General features: G+C 38.5%; 1 protein-coding gene across 2 annotated transcripts in view; it reads right to left on the bottom strand.

The window, feature by feature from the left end:
- Positions 1–346: 346 nt before the first annotated feature.
- The window catches only part of tafa2 (TAFA chemokine like family member 2), a 92913-nt gene continuing 70078 nt past the window's right edge, over positions 347–23181 (bottom strand). For both annotated transcript variants that reach the window (XM_022189345.2, XM_051951912.1), the window contains exons 3-6: positions 15661–15816; positions 8970–9094; positions 8329–8385; positions 347–1295 (exon numbers count right to left, since the gene is read on the bottom strand). In XM_022189345.2, the coding sequence (XP_022045037.1) occupies positions 8356–8385; positions 8970–9094; positions 15661–15816 (311 nt within the window). In that variant the 3' untranslated portion in view covers positions 347–1295; positions 8329–8355. The remainder of the gene's footprint in view (positions 1296–8328; positions 8386–8969; positions 9095–15660; positions 15817–23181) is intronic.

Genomic DNA, 23181 nt, shown 5'->3' with positions numbered 1-23181 from the left:
CACAAAGTCAAGAAATCACCAAGGTTACTTCACTTAAATCTGAGAGGTTAGTAAATGCTCATACCAAATTTTGTGGGAAGGCAATGCTTCCGACCTTACATGTCAACCTCATGGTGGCACAACAAGAAAACTCAGAATCACCAGAGTCCTAAAGATTACTCCTCTGGGAACCGTCAGTATGGAATGTTCAACCAGTTCGTTCAGTAGGCATTGAGACATTTTACTGGAAAAGTAGAAGGTTTGCTCTGCTGAATCCGTCCTCTGGGATAGTTGTGCTAAATTTCAACGCTAAATAAAAGAGAAATCCAGACTTCATTGGTGCACAGATGGTCAGAAGACTGGAGGCTTTAGTCACACAACCATAGTTTATTACTGATGTCATCACTTACACAGACGAAGGAGGTGTCAGCGATACCTGCTGAGAGGTGATCAGCAAATCATACTCGAGTAACTAGTTTGAAAAACAGTTTTGGGAACGATGCTGTCATCACCCAGCCGGTGCCCAGATGCTGTGCTTTTAATTTACACTGCTCTTGTCAAAAAATCTGAACTCCAGAGCTGCAATACAAAAAAAACAAAGTCTGACAGAAGTGGCAGAAAGTGGCTGAGAGTGATTTTCAGAGGAAAAATAGACCATAGCTGGATTCAACTTTTCAGTCTGTTAACAGCTGGTAGGTTTGATCAGTTTATACAGCTTTCAGTAGCGGCTTAGGCAAGCAGTCCTTGATTTTTCAACAGTATCTGGGTTGACTGGAACACCTAATACACAGATAATGATGAATGTTCCTGTATTCCTTTGAAAATCACTCTGAATGCCTGCTGCTCGGCCGCACATTTTCACCTGTATTTGAACTTTTTGAAAACTACACTTTGTTAGAGAAGAAAGCCACAAACCGACTGATAAAACAAAAGTCACACTTTGTGTTTCAGTATTTGCAATTCTTACACAAGATACTGACCTGCCGCTCACCCTGGACAAAACTTGTGATGCAGAATCCCTCCTGAAGGACATATTACTCTAGAAATTAACACTGAGGCAAAGGTCATTGTTGTATTCCACTACAAGTAATGTCAGAGAATAAATCCTGTCGTCCAGTAAGGCTAATCATACGTCGAGTCCTTCAATGAGAAGCGCTACTCCACTTGTTGATGTCCATAGAGTTCAGGAAGAAGCATTCAGAGTTATTTCCAAAGATTAATTGCAGTCCAGAAGAAAGGAAGTCTCTATTTACAGAAAGGTCCTTTGCATTATTCTTCTCCTTTTAAGATCAGATAGTCCAGAGCTGCTGGTTCATCTGCATCACAAGAAAAAGACTAAATCAGAGTCATGAAATCTACAGCAACACCAGAATACAATCAAAGAAAGGTAACACACAAGTATTACTATAACGGCATTTCCCTATTTATTGTGCAAAAGCGTCTGCGTAACCTGAAAAAACACGACTGGAACTGCATTCAATGTACGCAGACAAAGAAAACAGGAAAACAAAAGGGCACGGCCTACAGTAACAAAACTGAACTTTATCAACTGAAAACTCCCGCCTACACTGACTGACATGTCAAACATGTTGGCAGAGCCGCTACAAAATCAGATGCATAATTCAGCACTGATGCCCATTTTCGTTCTTGCAGTTTTATGCTGGCCACAAAACTCATTATCTTCATAGGAAAAATATGACTAAAGGTCTAAAAACCCCACCAGTGACCCTCAGATGAGAGAAACTGTAGAAATGCTGGACGAAACAAAGAGTATGTGGGCAGTTTTGGCTGTTTGAAGAATCCTAACAGTGGTTGGGTTTAGAGCTAAAGTTTATCAAAAGGGTTTATCCCACAGGAATCATGAATATTTTGCAAATTATCTCCCCAGTAAACACATTGTGTGAAGTTGGTGCCCTGAAGGTGATGCTGAGGGAGAGATTCTCTCCAGGCACCAATCTGTATTCATGAAAATTACATATTTAGAAGTTTTCTCCATAAAAATATTCCCTTCATGCCTTAAAATATCTTAAATGTGACTCTGCCTCCTCCAGTGTGTGTGGATCTATGAATATGTAATTTTTGCTCAAAGACTGTAGAACTACTCTGAACTACACAATGGCAAGTTGTAATATTTAGACCCTCCAGAAAAACGCGATTATGCGATCGCATGAATTCCCGCATTAATCATCAAAATGCTGCTGATTATGCGGGGTTCAATTATTTCCCAAAAGACCGCATAATCCCCGCAAAACAGCGCATAATTCCCGCAAGAATCACACATTTCCACGAAAAGAAGAGAAATATGCGGGTCCCGCTTGATTTCGCAATTTCCGCATAAAATGAGAAAACTGTAACCAATATAAATGGAGTTGTGAGTGAGTTTTTATGTGACGCCCGGCCTGATGTCATCAGTTCGCGCATTCACACACACATACACTAGAAGCACGAGCTGATGCGGAGCGTAGCGCCAGTGTTGCCAACTTAGCGACTTTCTCGCTAAATCTAGCGATTTTTCCAAAGCGTCCTAGCGACTTTTTTGTCTAAAGCGACTAGCCACAAGTCTAGCGACTTTTTCTGCCGTTTTGGAGACTGACAGGAAAACTCGGATCATTCTACAGTTACTGTTTTCAACAAGCAGCAGGTGCTGCTGTGAGCTTCTCCCCCTCCCAAAGCACAGGCTGTCAGTCCAGTAACCCCGCAGTAGACCCAGTGTCTGATTAGAGGACACATCCCTCGGCGGCCAGACGGCAGGTGAATCGCGCATATTTCACAACTATTCGCATACTTTGCAACTTTCCGCAATTTCTCCGCATAAAATGGCATAAAAACCCTGCATGTTTATTCGCATAATCAAGGATTTTAGCCCGCATAATCAAGGATTTTTGCCCGCGTTTTTCTGGAGGGTCTAAATATTGAAGTAATTCAGCCTGTTTAAAAACAATTCTAGAGAAGAAAAATGAAATCCTTCAAGTTGACAAGATTGATTCCTTAGGTTTGTTATGTATGAAACCCCAACTATCTGATTTAGAACCTGACAAATATACCAGTTTTGCCATTATTCTAGGCCTCAGTGGTGCAGAGTCAGGTGGCATCTTCACAGTAACCTGCTATGTTAATCAACAAAAAACCCATCATTTTCCCTTCTTAATGCAACTCTAACCTACAGTCATGAACAAAAGTTTACATACACTTGTAAAGACCATGCCATCACCAGTCTTGAGTTTCCAGTGACTCCTATTACTCTGAATTTTCCCTGATGAAATCCTTGAAGCCCATGATGTGTGTTTGGGTCATTGTCTTGTTGAAACACCAGTTCTTGCTGAAGATTTCAGGTTTTCTTGAAGGATGTGGAGATAATCCTCCACCTTCATTGTTCCGTTTACTTTGCATAAAGCTCCCGTTCCACAGAGCATGGTACTGCCACCACCGTGCTTGATGGTAGGCTTGGAGGTTTGGTGTTTTTGGGGTTAAAGGCCTCACATTCGTCCTTTCAAAATTATTTCTGGGCATTGTGGCCAAATAGCTATTTTTTTTCGTCTGACCACAGAACTTTTATCCAGAAGGCCTTTTCTATGTTCATGTGATCAGCAGCAAACTTCAGTTGGGTTTTAAGGTACTGCTTCTAGAGAAAGGTTTCTCAACCTATACCAATGTAAAACATTATGGACACTGATTGCTATGTTCTTCTAATTCATTACTGGCCTGCTTATGTTTCTTGGTCGACTCCTAACCATCCTAACTAGTTGGCTCTCAGCAGCAGGTGATAGTTTTTCTTCCTGATCACAGCCGTTCCACAACTGTACCATGCGCTTTACACTTCCCCTTTATACCATAGTTTTGGGATTTGTAGCTGCTTTGAATGGCTTCAAGTGACTATCCTGACTTGTTCATGTCAATAATTTACTTTTTCAGATTTGTGTTGTACTCCTTAGGATTTTCCCCTTTGTAGTGTTTGTGGCTGAGTCTAATGAGTGGATCAGATTGGCCCTGTTTAAATTGGCTCAGAGGAGTCATCAGCTGTAGTCAATAGCAATCACTTATGAGAAATTAGGAAGCCATGCCAGTAGAAAAATCTGATTAACACAGCTTTCTACATCACCAAAGACTGGTAAAAAACACAAGTTACTACCAAAATCAGGTAACCTTCAAACAATCAGTTGTTTATTATAATTAAATTGTTTTACTCTTTGTTAGGAGGTTTAATATTGGCTTGTATTTCTTTTAAAGTTGCCCCACTGAATGATATAATAAGCCCTCTTTTAACTCTACAGTTTTGCTCTTGATTATGCAAACCTTTGTTTAAAATTTGCACTGTGCTGCATTATACCATAATATACAGCTTGTCAAAATAAAATGAACCTAAATGAAATGATTATTTAGCTTTTTTTTCACAGCAAAGTCAAATGTTTCAATCAGTCGACTAGTGGTATAGTAGTTGATAGGTGAATCAATTTAAAACATATATTTTTTAGTGGCAGCCCCAGTTATGTGATAATATTGAATAATCCAGCAGCTTTAATGAAATATTTTTCTTAACTGACCAACGGTGGTTTAACTGTGGAAAAAAAGTGGCTCTTTCTCACTGTGTGAAAAACAATAATAAAGGTTACAATTAAAATCAGTTTTGGAAAACACCTGTGGAATTCTTTAAGATTCAACATCTGCTGAGTAACACCATCATGTATGCACATATTTTCCACCCATTAGAATTCTGTACAGTATTTGGGATGAAGATAAAAATGCTGGTTAGTTGGGTTTGAGGTCCACTCTGAGGTTTTTCCTCTCTGAGTTCGCTGCTGTCAGACACTCTGAAGACCTCCGTTCTCCTTGAGATTAAATTGCCTGTCATGAAGCTCAGTGGCTGACTGGCAGCTCCTCTGCTCTTCTAAAAGTACATTCTGGAAAAGACTCTCGAGGAACATAACGCAGCAACCTTCATAACGGCGTCCGCTATCGATTCCAGCTGTCTGTCAGCCGCTTGTTTGACGGACTGAGGGAAGCCATCGGCCGACTTGTAAGGCCCCCATTATCGATGCTGAACTTTTGATAGAAAACAGACAGTTCTGATAGCCAGTTAGATTAATTCACAAATGGGCTTTTTTGACACGTGATGGAGCAAAGTAGTAGCATGCCAGTGCATCTTGTCATATAAATCATCCTCAATTATGCAGAGAAGCAAAGCAATCCGCGAACCATCGGGCCATCACTTGTCAAGAAAACCTGCATAATCATATCAAACGCGGGGTAAAGAGTCTCCATAAATTTAGGTTGTTGCTGCACTTTGCTGGTCGCTGCACAGGCTGCAATAAATTCCTCCCTTTACACAGTCATTTACATTCGGCGCTGTCACTGTGATTAATGTGGTACCAATTTGAGAATAATTTCAGGCTGAAAAGACAAAGAGCAGCGCCGCTTCTTGTCAGAAGAGAAAATGTCTTCAGAGATGGATCTACGCTGTGACTCACTTTAGGAGGGGGGGGATAATCATTAACAGTATTTGAGTGGCTGTCTGAAACAAAGCTAAAAATACTGGGAGGAAACTCTAAGTCTTCCCCGGGTGTTACGTTCGCTTAATTGGTGGCTGACAAGTGCTGATTTAACTGGCAAAGGATTCATCTCCATTTAGTGCCTCAAGTAAGGTTGGCTGAGAGATTTAACACAGCAGGTGCAGGGCTTGTGTTTGTGTAATTCAGCCGTGTAATTGGCACACCGCAGTGTCCTTCTCAGCAATATGTTTGGTGTTATAACTACCGCGACTGGGCCATTTTGAAGATGCACAGGGCAAGATTTTTATGTGTGAATGTGCTGGTAAAATCAGCAAAAGCAGAAAAGCAGAGGCACTGCAGATATGCTTTTCTCCAAATTAAGTTTCACAGTCTGGACTAATGCATTTTTTTTTGGCCACAATTCAAAAACATAGCTTTTCTGTTCTTCAGGGAAACTTAGAGGTGAGATGCTGCTGTGCATTCATTTGAAATTGGTGAATAAATATAGCAGATTAGCATCACAGAAAAGGGAAAGAACGCAGAATTTACTACTACCAGCAAAACCTCTATCTCCTTTTAATTCCTCTTGAACAACATAGAAAACATTTTTGGAAAGAGGGATCTCATTTTCAGTGAGGCTTGAATGTTGCTTTCAGGGGTCAAAGTGATGGAAATCCTAAAGCTAAGGCTTTTTTGGTCTAAAATGTCAGGAAATTATGAAAAATGCTAATCGGTATTTCTCAAGGCGTGAAGTGACATCCTCAAATGTCTTGTTTTGCCCACATCCCAAATATACTCAGTTTACTGTCACAGTGGAGTAAAGAAACCAGAAAATATTCACATTTACGAAGCTGGAATCATAGAAATTGCTTGAGAGTGAATTTAATATTTGACAACTAATTGATTAATTGTTGCAGCTCTGCTTGGTAATGGCTGAAATATCATTTGTAGCTCTTAAGATAATGTGCTCCATGCAAAACAATGCTGTTGTAGATGTTTGATGTTTCTGAGATATACTTGGGATGGTTATGATAATCACAGAAGCACCTGGAGAAACAAACACTTTTGATAAGCAATGCTAAACATTCTAGCATTTGAGGCTAATGTTAGTTAATAAACTGATACTTAAAATCTCACCTCCAATTCTCACTGAAGAATAAACTACCCATGTTGACCACATCATCCCAACTATGGTCAGACTGGTTTAGCTTTTGGTTTTGTCACTGCAGAGTAGTATTAGTATTACAGGAAGTTGTTGCAGTCCAGTCTATATTTTGTTCACGTCTTTGGTGTTGATGATTATTGGTTAAGCGATTAACTGCCATTAATAATTTAACAGATTCAAAAAGTAATGTAGATTAGCTGTAGTACCTGGTTGAGCCACCAGGTGGGGACTTTCTGTTTGAAATGGCAGCAGACAAAGAGGTCACCTGGACTACAGGCAGTTCCATGTTGGCGAGCAGGGGGCATTGGTGGAGTTTGACAAGGGCCACCATGACCAAGTCTCCTGTGAGGAGTAATGCCTGCTGGCCTGAACTCTCGTATTTTAGACGAGCTGAAGTGCATGAAAATGGCATCAATGTGGTCCAATTGTTGATCAGATATGCCATTTAAGTGGCCAATGACCTGTACAGTTGTTTACGCTATGTGCCTGTGTTCAAATCGGCTACATTACTGAGCTCGTTTTGTTTTATATTATCAATTATTGGTTGATTGAAGGCTGCTGTGGACTGATTAAGAAAATTTGCATCCCTAATTAAGATCACATGAGGTGATGCACTACTCCCTGATAGCTAACTCGATTATCTTAATTATATCCTCTAGTGTTTGATGCGCCATTATTTTCCAGTGTTGCAGTCGCATCTGAGATTGCAGAGGAGAATAGCTGTGAAGTTTGTCCCTATATGAGTGATGCATCTCAATTTCAAAATCTGTCAGGACTTTATAACTCCTGTAGTGTGAGCCGGGCCTTATTGCAACTTTAGGAGCAAAACACAAAGCTTCCTGAGGAATAATTCTTCCCGAGCTGAGACTTCCTCATCTGCTCAAATTCGATTGTGAGTCTGGTATGAGCAGGTTATAAAACGAGCAGAAGTACAAACAGTCTAATAAAAAGCAGCGCTGTGTACACACCAACATTAGATTTTTATTCTCTCTCATCCCTCAGGTATAAAGCATCACAGACAGTGCAGGTCTCTGATGTACCTTTTGAGAATTTCTGTATTTATCAGTCTAAAAGACGCTGTTTAAACTGTTAGCTCAGGCTGCCATTTCTGGCTTCAAATGTACAAAACTCAGCAGCTCAAACACTTTGCATGTCAGGTTGCTCACCACGCTGAGATGCGCTCCACATGGACTGTATTCCCCGCTGTGTCCCGGGCTTTATAGTAGCCACTCACAACTTTGTTTACACTTTCAATTCCCAGCGTGTTTGCATTGTGTATGGATGCATTTCTGATGTAGTGCCACAGAGGTCAGTGTAGGGGGGGTTCCAGCTTTCTATTGTTCTGTTTTCCCCCAAACCTCAGCACAGGTGAAGAAGAAAGCACGACCCCCCCGCTGCTTCAAGCAGTCTGCAGAAAGATTTGAAACTTAAGAAACTTGTTTCTCTGGCTGAGATCAAAGGTGTGCAAGATAAATCAGCTGGGTAATGCTCGATGCTTTGAACAGGCTGTTGTGTGTATGAATTGTATACCTCTTCTAGCTTGTCTTTCCATCTCTGGTGTAGCCACACTGCTGGGAAATGCGGTTAATAATACCCTTAGACAATGAAATAGTAATAAGCCACATTGATGATTCATGTTTCTGTCTGTTTCAAACACTAAACCTTGAAATTTTAACATAATAAGAACAGATTAATCACCTGGACTCCGCTGTGAAGCATCTGACGTTACCAAAGCTGGTCTCTGTCAGCAGAAATCTTTCCAGGCGTTTGCGTTAAAGAAAAGAGAAGATGGTTTAGTTTCCTTACTTTGAGGTCTGATAATTAGCAAATATCTGTTCCCAGACATCACTAGACTTTCCCACTAACCCTCTCCGGACCAGTAAAAGAACAAAATGATTATATATAGATACATATGCATCCCATTTTGAGGTCCCGACAACTCCCCTCAATCAATAGCCCCAGGCTCCAGGCTCCCGGCTCCAGGCAGGTGTGGTGCAGGCAGTTTAAATAATTAAGCACATGGAGAGAGGCACAACTGAAGTCTACGGGTCGTCATAACACAGTGAAGGATATGGGCATCGGGTTACAATGTTAAAAGCAGGTAATTGGAGTGAGTAATTGGCCAGTTTGGGTGCTCAAAGTGGCCTGAAAGTGCTAAGGAGACATGACAGCCCATTGATTCGAGGCCCCTGAGGGTCCGAGCACCAGCTACAAACATTAGTTTTAGGTAAAGTCGTAACAGAAGCCACAGCCTGTTGACCTTGCGGAGCCGGAGTTGTCAGGTCAGACTCAACAGGTTCACAGATCATGAAAGTGACGGGTGTGTTTGTCAAACTTACCTTAGTAGTTTTGATCTTGTTCCCCGTAGCACAGCTCCAGCCCTTCAGATCAGGAAGAACTTTGCATTCCTCCCCATCAAGGCACGGATGCATCTGACACCACCACTTCTGTTCCACTATTGAGGCTGGCAAAAGACATGGAAGGTCAAAGAACAAACTGTCAGAAATGTCTTTGTTCACGCTGTCAGCAAAGTTTATAATCCGTAATACGTTCCAAAGATGATGCCAGTTTCCCAAAGCCCACGGTAACTTTGATCACTGACTGAGCATCAACGTTTAATCGCTGATCAATACAGTAATCCAATCAGGTGAGATGGTATAAAGAGCAACAAAAGGCTGTTTTAGACTGTAAAAAATGTGTTTAACTCAAATACTTTTGAGTTAAGACAACAGTTAATGAAATTATGTTCAACAAACAACAATGTTAAAGGAATTGGCTTTTCTTCTTCAGCCAAAAGTATTTTTGTGACTTACCTAATGATGGGTAGTACAGTCACAAGTAGACAAATGATTTACGAATGAAAATTAATTTGTTCCAACTAGTTTAGTAGGCAGAGTTTGGGAGCTTACCTAAAATTATCTACCTACAGTGGTCTAACAATTTTATCTACAGGTACAGAGTATAGTTCAGTCTGTATTAAGCTCAGAAAGAATTCTTCTTTAAATATTTCCATCAACAACCTGGTTATTACCATTCCAAAACATCAAAAAAATCTGGATATTAATGCACCTGAACTTCAATCGCCTTTCTAGACAACAGTCTAGATATTGATGCCCCAAAACATTTAAAACCTGCATATTAACACATTAAAACATCAAAACGCTGCATACTAATGCAACAAAAAAGGGTATGAACAGACCAAAACATAAAAAGTTGGATATTAACACAGCGAAACATTCAAATTTTGGATATGTACATAATGAAACAAAGCAAAACTTGGACAATAACACATCAAAACCTCAAAAACATGGATATTAATTTGCCAAATCATTTAAAACCTGGATATTGAGATATTAGAACATGAAAAACCTGGATATTACAGCACCAAAACCTTAAAAAGCTGGATGCTAATGCACTAAAACATTAAAAACCAGAATTTCCAAGCACCAAAACACAAAAACCTAGATATTAATGCACCAAAATATTTAGAACCGTGATATTAACACACCAAAACATTCAAATATTGGATATTTAAATAATAAAACATAACAGAACCTGGATATTAACACATCAAAACCTCAAAAACATGGATATTAATGCACCAAATAATTTACAACCTGGATATTGATGCATTAAATCATTTAAAACCTGAAACATCAAAAACCTGGATATTACAGCACCAAAACCTAAAAAAGCTGGAGGCTAATGCACTAAAACATTAAAAACCAGAATTTCCAAGCACCAAACCACAAAAACCTAGATATTAATGCACCAAAATATTTAGAACCTGGATATTAACACATCAAAACATTCAAGTATTGGATATTTATGTAATAAAACATAAAACCTGGATATTAACACACCAAAACATTCAAATATTGGATATTTACATACTAAAACATAACAAAACTTGGATATTAACACATCAAAACATCAAAAACCTGGATACTGTTGCACCAAAACAAAAATGTGGATATCAAAACTTCTTTGTCTGCTCTTTGGGTATTTTCACCCAGATCAGGTGTGATAGTATCAAGAGCATCAAAAAATAAATCAATGCAACAGTTTGCTTTTTTTTTTTTTTTGGATAAGATAACTTCTAATGAAATTGTGTTCAGCCATCTACATTGAGCTACATGAATTAGCTTTTTTTCCTTCAGTCAAAGCCACAAACCCAAGTACTTAAGGTGGAGCCAAAGGACTTACTATTTATAATTTACTATTATGAACAGAAGTGGTGTTTTTCTCCTCACATTTGAAAAACTAACTTGCTACAATTAACAGATTAACTGATAATCACTACCATCCTTAGAAAAGCATCATCTGGAGCCAATGAGTTGTTCTAATTCTGTCATAAAAAGTGACTAATTGATTTTTCGCCTTGTGATTTCAGCTCTGCGCCAGTTAGTCGAATTTAAATTTCCTCTTGACGTTAAGAGCCTGAAATGAGGCGTCTCCTCAGATATCCGTCAAATCGTCGCCGCCGTGTCTCATCGGGCCCCGTCACATTCTGACAGATAAGTGATGTAAGATTTGCTTTTTGACTGGTAACGCTCTCATCTATTTTGAGTCTTCAAACGCATGAGACTCCTCGCGATGCGTGTCCGCGTGTCGAGGATGGGATCTGGAAACAGGTGCCACTCCACTCAGAACCTTCAGCTGCAGTAAAAACACCGCCATAACAGAAAACATCAGGCCTCTGCGATGTACAAGGCACGAAGACATTTAAATTTGGCGTATTACAGAGGTCGTTATCCACATCTGCCTCCACCGGCATCAGCGTTCCTCCTAATGAAGAGGATGGTTATTATAATCCACACATAACACCAGAGCCTCGCTGGAGTAAACTGCACAGAATGAAGACTTTATGACATGAGGGAATCAATTTGTATTATACAGCCGTGGTTATGGCAGCGGTGCGATGTAAAAAGTGCATCAGGTCAACTGCGAGCAGATGGTGGTTGTGTAACAGCGGCTATTAAAAAGCCACAAAGGTATCTCGTGAAATGAAATGGGACTATTGATGACCAAACACACAAAAAAGTGCATGGGATTCATTCCACTTAACGGTTAATGATGCTTTAAAAACACGAGGGCAGCTCAGGCTGAAAACATCTGGGAGCAAGAGGCTGAGTTATGCTCTCCTGTATTTATTTTAATGTTTTATTTTTTTCCACTGGAGCTGTAAAACCTGCCAGTAAATCTTTGCTTTGACCTTGAGCTCGTATTCATAAATGAGCTGGAATGTTTATTTTGCATGTCTGTGGATGTTCAGTGCTCACACCTCAGTTCTTATGGGGTCAGTACATGGTGACAGCACATTGGTCAAATCTGTTCCACACTTAGAATAAAAAGAACTGTTGAAATGTGCTGGAGTCATACTATAAAAGTTCTGCTCAGTCCTGCTCATGTGCCAGTAAGGAAGTAAGATTTTTCAGGTGCTTTTTCCTCCCCTGCCATGAAAGAGGTGCTTCCAAATACAGAACTGCAAGATGAAAACACACTACTTTTGTTTAAGTAGATAAGTCTTTCACTTTGCAAATATTAATCTGATGGATTGACTTGACGTGGTAATGTTGCATCAACTTAATATTTTCTGTAATCGCATCTTGAATTTCTACATTATAACCAAACTCAAGATGCGGTAACAAAATGACGGTTAGGGTTGTGAGTTAGAGGACCTACAGTCCTAACAAACATGATACAAAGGTCTTTTTTTTATTTTTTAGAAGTAAATTCCATTAAGACAATGAATTCGGGAATATTTTCAATTATTTGACCAATCTTGGACTCTGAAACGCCTGTTTATTACACTTGCTCATACACTTGGTGAAATATGTTGTGCTACAAAATTTACTTAACGCTAGTTATCTTTAGCAGCGAAAGTTGTCCATCGTTACCCAACAGTTTAGCAAACTAATGAATAGGGATCAGAAAGTTGCATTTGCTAGAAGGCTTTTTTTCTATAGTCGATATCATATGTTGATTTGCACGTCTTGTTGTTGAATTAAGTAGTTTCTTAAAAGCTACAAAAACAGGAAGAGGCCTAAAAGTACTGAAGAAAATCTATTCTAAGCAACTTGTGTTCATGATTATGGTAATAAAGTACATAATAAACACAAGGAGCCTTCGCAATAATGTGGAAAACATGTTGGGATAAATCAGTTTTTGTAAGTAATGACCTTAACTATGTGTGTCCATACTACCAATCATTGAGTAAGTGGCAATTAAATAAACCTTTGATTGGAGAAGAAAATCTAATTCAAGTAACTCAATGTAGTTTGTTGGTTGAACATAATTTTGTTAGATGTTGTCTTTACTCAAGAAGATTGATGTGAGCTGTTGCTTTGATTTATTTGTTGTTCTTGATACTATCTCACCCAATCTTAGTGATAATACTTCTGATTAAATCTGAAAATGGAGCCAAGAAGACGTAAAGAAGTTTAGTTTCATCTCAGATCACTTGACGTACAATATACTGAAGGACTCTTAATTATTAAGGATTTTATTAAGGATGTTTGCCCTAAAGACACTAATAAAATGCTGCCAACTCCAGCTTTAAGCCTTCTTTGCTATCATCACATGACTGCGACAGTAGAAGCCACCATGATTGTTCAAGAAGTTTAAAATTTCATTTAGTCAACTTTGCTTGTATTTTCTGTGGCTACTGCTCATTCAGATCACTTCAGGTTTTCTCAGATGTCTGGAGGTTCATTTATCTTCATAGATAAAGAGGTTGTCTCGCACCGAGCGCAGCTAAAGGTAATCCCTGGTCGTAGAAGAAAGAATAATTAAAAGGTTAAGTGCTGATCATTTTTTTTCCTGAGATCACCCATGGAGCTTTAAACCGGGGCCAGCGGCTCACAGCTCTAATTTGCAGAAAATGTCAATAGGAAAATGTCAAGGAATAGGTCAAACATGTCTGGGTCTAGAGTTGAGCCAGAAATCCGCGCTTTTCAGACCAAAGTGAAGCAGCCACTTGTGCCGAGCCGGAGGTCTGACACATTAGCATGCTAAGAGACCTTCCAGGTCGTCTGCTCGACAGTCTGCACTGGACAGTCACAGTCGTTTATCTGTGAATTTAAAAACCCTCCAGGAGCATCTTTCATCACACAGCTTACAATTCTGTGTTTATAATGGCAAAAATAGTAAAGCTATTGCAGACTAAATAGAGAGCAGACTGTCATCACACAGGACAGGGAGTTCCAGTGAGTACTTCTTACGCTGCAGTATCACTTAAATTAATGTTCGCACTGATGCAACTGCTTGTAGTGCTGAACAAGACAAGTCACTTCATTCTACAACTACTTCTGGTACATTATTAGCCTACAACTAGTTCTATGCCTTCTGGCAGTATTAATCAAACTGCTGTACATTTAAAAGGACAATAGCAATGAAGAATTGAGGAAACTACAACAGCATAAAGCTTTAATTTTATATAAGCTGGAATTCAGGACTTATTTCACTGACTTTTGAATTCTAAAACCCAGCTGTGGGGAAGTTTGAAGAAAATCAAAAACTGTGACAAATTTTTTAAAGACTTGAATTTGGGAGTTTTCCTCAAAATATATTAAGGTACAGATGTCTAACAGTTTAGTATATATGTGCAAACCTGGATGTGGACATGCCAAAACATCCAAAACCTGAATCTTAGCAAACCAAAACATAAATAATATGGATATTAATACACTACAACATAATACAACTGGATATAATGCATCAAGCATATAAAATATGCATAATTATACACCAAGGTACCAAAACCTGGATATTAATGGGCAAAAACGTAAAACAAACTAGATATTTAAGCTTGAAAACGTCAAAAACATTTATCTTAACATACCAAAACATATAAAAATGGACATTAATGCCCCCAAACATTAAAAACCTAGATGACAATATACCATAACCTCATATATCTGGGTGTTAATGCTATAAAACACCAAAAATATGGGTCTTAACCAGATCCCCAGAAATTAACTCCTCACAGCGTTAATAAACTGGATATAAACACACCAAAAAAAATAAAAAAAAACTGGATATTAATACACCATAGCATCATAGAAATGGATGTCAATGCTATAAAACATCAACAACATGGATCTTAATATACCTAAGCATTCATAAATTGGATATTTATGCACCAATACATAATAAAAAGCAGGTAGTAATGCAGAAAAAACAATAAAAACATGCAAGTTAATGGGGCAAAACATAAATAAACAGATTACTAAAGCACCAAACTATAAAAAACATGGATATTAGTGCACCTAAGCATCAATAACCTGGATGTTAATATACCAAACCATCAAAAAACTCAAAGTTCCTACCATTTTCTGGCTCCAGACACTCTTATGTGGAGATATGCTCCTTTTTTTTTCTTTTTTTTTTTTCTTTTAGTCTTTTATGATAGCAAACATATTTGGGTGGTGTTGTTCGGACAATACAAGCAATATAAGCAGTCCAACTTGGGCTACATAAAATAGTGATGGACATTAATCAAGGTTTCCTGACATTTATAGAGGCTGAAAAAAGAAGAACCTCGTTTATCTTCTCATCTTCTCTCGACATTGTAAACGTTGTCCTTGGTGGAACACGCATGAAACGGGACTGTAGCCTACTGGAGCATGTTTTCATGTCAGGGATATAGGGAATAGCTAATTAATTAATCAACAGATTAATTAAAAACCCACAGGGTAGCAAGAGTTCAGTGAATAATTTAAGTATTTAGATATAGAAATTTAAATGGCAATGGCAGTTATCCCCAGCCCCTTCCTTTTATTACTACTTTATTAAATTTTTTGGATCCTGTTAAACAACAAATCACATACAGTTTTAATTCGATTAAAAAAACCAACAAAGAAATTGTCGATTATAGCATCTCTTAGACATCAGACTCTGTGTGCGCTGACACTTGCTGATGATTTCAGCAAAACTATCCCCCAAGATTGGCGGAAAGGAGTATCAGCAAAAAATAAAAAGACAGACAGGAAGGATCAGCCATGAAATATTCAGGTGTCAGGGTCGTACCATCTACACATGACGGGGCCGCTCTGGTGGTTCCGGCCACTTGTCCAGGGAAGCAGGAGCACTTCACAGTTTGCGATCGCTCCTCGATTTTGTTCTTGTTGCAGCAGCGGTGCAACGCCACGACCTCGCAGGTGCCTGTTCGGACGTGGTGCGCTGCTGGAAAGAGGAAAAAAAAACAAGTGGGATAATCAGCTGTAGTCGATAATTAGCGGTAGTTATAATCTGCACCCACAGTGCTGCTAGCAGTCTGTGATGATTCAAAACATGTCCAGAATAACTAAACAAAAATGTCCAGAATTATTCAAACTGACTCAAATATTGTCTATGCAAGTCCAAAATTACTTTAAAATAGCTGAAAATTATTCAAGTTGTGTTCGAATGACAATTTTTGTGCCATAATGGACAATTTTATTTTGGTTTGAAGTCTCTGTACCTCAACGTTAGAAAGATGTTTCACTGTGAACGTATCTTCCAACATCTTCCATTCATCACAGAAGGTTTGACTTGATTTTTATCACTTTTACGTGCTTATACATGGAGCATTCTGTAAAGTTGTTGGGCTCAGAAGTGACAGATTTATTGATTTAATCTTCATTCAAATCTGTAGGAGTCACTGAGGGCATGCATTCATTGGCAATAAAGTCGAGAGTGCAATCAAAACGGAATAAATAGGGCAATAATGAGAGAACAAATAGTTTCAAGAGAAGAGTAGTTTGTGATAATGGATTCAAATTGGTGCAGTTGTGTTAATGTTTGTCGGAAAATGTCATTTAAAATGAATTTTCACAGTGGAGGCAGCAGGGGCCAAAATATCCTGAGTTTTCATCTGTAGTATAGGTCCAAAAAATGCTGGATCTCACCCTGTAAAAAAAAAAATCAAAAAATATAGTACTAAATGCTGAGACATCAACAAATAAATCATCATTATAATGCAGTAAGTTTCCATTTTCTTATGTTTACATTTTTTTACTTAAGTTTACTTAATCATACATATTTCTTTAAATGTTAATGTTTTAAACTGAAAATGGCAAAAAAAAACAAAAAAAAAAACAGGTCAAAATTGTAAAAAGCGTCCCGATCAAAAATGTAATTTTTCCCATATGGTAATTCATTCATTTTTACAGAGTTTGACTGTAAAATCAAATGTTTTTGACTGGTTTAAAATAAGCAGAAAACTGCATTATCTTACAGGAAAATTTTGGGCCCTGAGGACTGAAAATTGATTCAAAAATGATTGTTTTTCATTTTTCAAATGTTTCCTTTTTCAATATTTCACATGTTGACTGTGACAGAAAAACAAGAAAACAGCCAAAACTGTTAATAATGTCCACATCAACAATCTGAGTTTTTCCACCCCCCCCCCCCCCCCACACACACACACACACACACACACACACACACACACACACACACAAAGTTCGACTATATGATCCCGTTGTTTATCTGGATTAAAATATGCAAAACATTTCTTTGTTTTACACATATTTGCTATAATTTAAAAAGAAAATTGTATGCCTTGAAGACTGAAAAATTATTCAAAAAATTTTTTTTACAGATTAAAATGTTTTAATGTATTCTTATTTATTATTTCAGATGTTAACTGTTAAAAACATAAGAAAAAACCAAAGCTGTAAATAATGTCCACATTAAAACAATATTCTGCTCTTTTGCAATGTGTGAACATAAAATTACTGCTTGACTTTATTTGAATCAGTTAAAAAATATCATTCTTGTACAGATACACCCAACACAAATATAAACGCGACACTTTTGTTTTTTGCTCCCATTTTTTATAAGATGAACTCAAAGATCTAAAACTTTTTCCACATACACAATATCACCATTTCTCTCAAATATTGTTCACAAATCTGTCTAAATCTGTGATAGTGAGCACGTCTTTGCTGAGATAATCCATCCCACCTCACAGGTGTTCCATATCAAGATGCTGATTAGACACCATGATTAGTGCACAGGTGTGCCTTAGACTGCCCACAATAAAAGGCCACTCTGAAAGGTGCAGTTTTGTTTTATTGGGGGGGTCCACTCCTCTTCAATGGCTGTGTGAAGTTGCTGGATATTGGCGGGAACTGGTACACGCTGTCGTATACGCCGATCCAGAGCATCCCAAACATGCTCAATGGGTGACATGTCCAGTGAGTATGCTGGCCATGCAAGAACTGGGACGTTTTCAGCTTCCAAGAATTGTGTTCAGATCCTTGCAACATGTGATGTTCTTGGATGTATGGCACAACAATGGGCCTCAGGATCTGGTCACGGTATCTCTGTGCATTCAAAATGCCATCAATAAAATGCACCTGTGTTCTTGGTCCATAACAGACGCCTGCCCGTACCATAACCCCACCTCTACCATGGGCCACTCCATACACAACACTGACATCAGAAAAACGCTCACCCACACGACGCCACACACGCTGTCTGCCATCTGCCCTGAACAGTGTAAACCGGGATTCATCCGTGAAGAGAACACCTCTCCAACATGCCAGACGTCATCGAGTGTGAGCATTTGCCCACTCAAGTCGGTTACGATGACGAACTGGAGTCAGGTGGAGACCCCGATGAGGACGACGAGCATGCAGATGAGCTTCCCTGAGACGCTTTCTGACAGTTTGTGCAGAAATTCTTTGGTTATGTGAACCCATTGTTTCAGCAGCTGTCCGAGTGGCTGGTCTCAGACCATCTTGGAGGTGAACATGCTGGATGTGGAGGTCCTGGGCTGGTGTGGTTACACGTGGTCTGCGGTTGTGAGGCTGGTTGGATGTACTGCCAAATTCTCTGAAACGCCTTTGGAGACGGCTTATGGTAGAGAAATGAACATTCAATACACGAGCAACAGCTCTGGTTGACATTCCTGCTGTCAGCATGCCAACTGCACACTTCCTCAAATCTTGCCACATCTGTGGCATTGTGCTGTGTGATTAAACTGCACCTTTCAGAGTGTCCTTTTATTGTGGGCAGTCTAAGGCACACCTGTGCACTAATCATGGTGTCTAATCAGCATCTTGATATGGCACACCTGTGAGGTGGGATGGATTATCTCAGCAAAGGAGAAGTGCTCACTATCACAGATTTAGACAGATTTGTGAACAATATTTGAGAGAAATGGTGATATTGTGTATGTGGAAAAAGTTTTAGATCTCTGAGTTCATCTCATAAAAAATGGGAGCAAAAACAAAAGTGTTGCATTTATATTTTTGTTGAGTGTATTTGCTGTTAATTTTACAAGATTTTACAGTTTTTGAGTTTTCCACCTTTATGCACACTACTAAGAACATTGTTTTTTGTCACAAAGGCACCATTTGAACAAATAACTCAAGTGTGATTCCAGATTTCTCTCTACAAGCAGCAGACTTAAAAAAAAAAAAAAGGAAAGAAAAAATACTCGGATATGTGAAGGCGAAAGTGCAGCGCTGCAGTATTTGGAGCCAATTTCCAGATCACGCTCCATTGTCTGAATTATTTAGAGCCTGAGCTGCTCCATTCTCTTTTAATTGCATGTGACATTTTCATGAGGTGTCCTTCTGCAGAGATACTTGCTGCCGCTGCGGTAAACAGTAAATCTGAAATGACTGCATGAAACCGGTGCTAACTGTCTGCACTGTAGCAGCTCCACTACACACACTTAATATCACTCGCAACAGTTTCTGGCTGCTGTAATGAGAAACTACTGACACTAAACAGCTACTTTTGGATACTGATTGATAATAAATGTGATAATATTCATCACATATGTGCACATCTTTCATTTGGGCCATGGAACTCATTACTTTTACACTGCAAAAACTCAAAATCTTACCAAATCTGTTTGTCTTATTTTTAATCTCACCCCACTTGATTTAAGATAAATTCACTTAACAAGTGACATTTCAGCAAGATGTAGGGACTTGTTTTAAGAAAATGCATCTTAAATATCTTAAGTCAAACAATCCCGAAATTATCTTGTTTTGAGTTGAATTTTACAAGAAAACTCAAAATAAGTTTAACCCTCGTGTCGTCCTGCGGATCGAATTGACCCGATTTAAAGTTTGAACATGTGGGGAAAAATCTAAATATTTTTACAGTGAAACTTCTGATGTCCACATTTTCAACATTTTTGAGAAATCTTCAAACATTTTTTAGTGGAAAAAAAGACATTTTAAAAATGTTTCTTCAGAACATTCACAAAAAATTATGTGAACGTTCTTACAGAAAATATTAGAAGTTTTACTGATATATATGGAATCACTTCAGATACTTTTTAGGATTTTTTTTGGAAGATTGTTACTCATTTTTGAAAAATATTTACAAGAATTTCTTGCCAAATTTGGGGGATTTTTAAAAATAAAACTCTTAAGGGAAACTTCTAAGGAATCATCGGAGCTCTCTTCCTGAAGGTTCTGCAAATTTTCAGAAATTTGGGGAATTTTTTGTTGAATTTTGGGATTTTTTTTTTTCAAACAAGGAGACAATATTTTTTGGTGACCATAAATGAGGACAACAGAAGGGTTAATACATCTCTAATTAGGTGGTTAAATGAAAGCGAAAATCTGTTTTTGAGCAAAACACTGCCTTTTTTTTTTTTTTTTTCAGATCTGGCTTATTTTAAGACGCGTAAGCTTGACAATCCTGGTAAAATATCACTTAAAATAAGTTTTCCCTGCTAATTTTAAGATCTCAATATTCTAAATATCGTATCTTATTTCTACAAATCTTACCAAGCCATTCTTCACTTATTCTATTGGCAGATTTTTTCCACTTATTTCAAGGTAAATGTTCCTTGAAATAAGTTTTTTTTTTTCTCTTGTTTTGAGAAGGGCATTTTTTCCAGTGTATATTCAGATTAACTGGAAATCTATTATTCTTTGCAGCGTATTGTGTTTTCTGCTCTGTGTGACGGGATAGCATCAGATATTTTGTCTTTCACTGCTGCTAGAATATGAAAGAAGTGCACAGCAGGTAGGAGAATACAATATAAACGGCTGAGAAACATGCAACAAACAAAAAAGCAGAAAAAGGTTGCCAAGTTCTGGTTATGCAACTTTTGATAGCGTTTCTGCTGCCACAGTCTCTCCACTGTCTTTCTTCATGCATCAGAAATAATGCAGGTAGGGGCCCAGAAGTAGCGGGATGCTCGCCGCCGCTCTGCCCCCGAACAAGCAAAGATATGAAACACAAACACACAGCAAGCTGAGCTGCTTTAGATGTTTGTGAGGGAAGCTGCTGCCAGGAGCTTCACACTGAGAGTCTGCGGCGTTTCTGACTGGATTTAGAGTTCTACTTGGACGCCTGCTCGGCCTCCCCTGCCAGCGCCGACAAAGAAAAGCATTTCGCCCAGGAATCAGTCAAACCCAGAGTCCATCTTTAAACCTGCTGCAGCTGAGGGGATCCTTCCCGCCCTCGGCTTCAGCTACAGTTGTGTTTTGCTGTTTCGTCTTTCAAAGTTTTATAAGACGCGGTGCCGTGAAATTTGAATAACAGGATGCAGAGGCACCCTGGTGGCAAAACATGACGTATAACTGCGACAGCTCCGGTTTAATTCTGACTGGGGAGCTTTTGTTGCATGTTGCAGCCTTTTATGCTTTCCCCATGTTTACTGTCAGCATCTTAGCTGTCTCTATGCACAAAAAGGTAGAAATAAAACTTCCTTACATGAAAAATTAAGGAGATATCTTGGAGAAAGACACTTAAAAGGGAATTGTAATTCTATGCAAAGATGCCTGAGCTGTCAGTACTGATACTGAACTGATATCACAGCAAAGAGCTAAAACTATACAGGATGTCCCTGAAGTCTAGACACACAGGAAATCTCATTACTTGTAATTTTTTTTGCCTCCACAAATTAAATATGGCTTTGTTGAAAGAAGAAAGAGTTGAACTTGTACCTCTCAGTGGACATGAAGGATGGATATATCAAAAGACAGCAGATGAATTTAATGCACGTCATCCAAGGAGGATTCCTCTGGGCTTTTCCACGGTGGTGAAGGTGGTTCAGAAGTTTAAAGAAACAAGCAGTGTCATGGACAAACCCTGTTCTGGATGACCAAATGTATCAGCCTAAACTGAAGAACGGCTCACGCCTAAAATTCACATTAGACCCAAAAAATCATTTCCCCTAACCTTAACAGTGTCTTTTGATATCGTGTTACAGCTTACAGTAACACGGTTTAATGTTACTTGTATAAAAGCTGTGTTTGCATGTAGAAATGTTTGACACATGAGTAAGTTTGATAGTTATGAGTATGTGGAGCTAATTAACTCTTTAAGCTAAAAAAAAAGTTTGCTTGTTAAAAAATGTATAAATAAAGTGTAATTATTGAATCATCAGAGACTGTCTCAACTGAAAACATATTTAGAATGTATTTACCATTGACACATCTGTGCATAATGAAGACGATCAAGACATTTTTCAAAGTAAGGTACCAAATGACCCATGGCCCGTGGGTTTTTTGGTACCGTATTTTGAAAAATGACATCGTCTTCCCGTCACTTCTGTCTGTGCTCGTAAAAACTATTTTTAATCATTTACTTTTTAAAAACAAGCGCAGGCATGTGTTATGCACGTGCACGTTATGTACGGATACTGAATCGTGTGACCTAAATATGTAGCGGGCGGCAGGAATTAATGGGACTCTGAAACACCCCCACAATTGAATCACTTGTTCCTTGTATCATTTCTGATGGATAAGTCCTGAAAGTCTGCAGTGGTGGATTTGTAGTAGGATCACAGTCATATGATCGTCATCAGGCAGCTGGTGTAGTGTTCCCTTGTTATACCGTAATTACAGTGACACCGTGCTGCCATCTACCAATGATACTAGGGCTGGACCCCAATATCCGAGTATTTGGTCGTGACAGTGGTATCCGAATATTTATTTTGAGATCCAAATATTTATCTATCTTCAGTTTGTGGAACATTTTGATGATTTTTTTGAAAATAGTTGAATGTTGTTAATAGTAAAATGGGGGTAGAGATGCTTTGTGTAGTTTATCAAACTTTCTAAGACTGTTGACAAAAGTATAAATATTGGCTGTAACAGTATTTATGACTGGAACTGGACTGGCGCTACACAAAATATAGTTTGACACAGTAATGTGTGTTGAGTGCAATGTGAAGTCAGACAAATTACATCAGACTTCATCAACTGTTTCTGCTGCTTGATACAAAAAGAAAACTCACTTCTCATCTCCGTGACTGATCGGAACATAATTTACTCTGATTTAAGAGTTCTTTGATACACAGACTTGTTTTTTTCTTTCTTTTTTAATTTTATTCAGAAGACTTCACAAGACTTGTCTACTCCACATGTGCACCGAGAAATGTAAGAGGGAAAAAAGGGAGATTTGGTGGCAAAAAGAGAAACAAAGTGAGTTGTATAGAAATATTTCAGCTATAGAAAGCATGATGTTTTAAAAAAAAACAGGTATTTTTTCTGCAGTGTCTTATAGTTTTCGCCGCCGTGCAAAAAATTTGTTTGACCATTTAAATCAATAACAAAAAGCTCTGCAGGATTTAAAGCAACAATC

Source organism: Acanthochromis polyacanthus, chromosome 1 (genome assembly GCF_021347895.1).
Source record: "Acanthochromis polyacanthus isolate Apoly-LR-REF ecotype Palm Island chromosome 1, KAUST_Apoly_ChrSc, whole genome shotgun sequence".
NCBI lineage: Eukaryota > Metazoa > Chordata > Actinopteri > Pomacentridae > Acanthochromis > Acanthochromis polyacanthus.
Note: the sequence above shows the minus strand (reverse complement) of the source record. Positions and strands in the feature narration are given on the sequence as shown.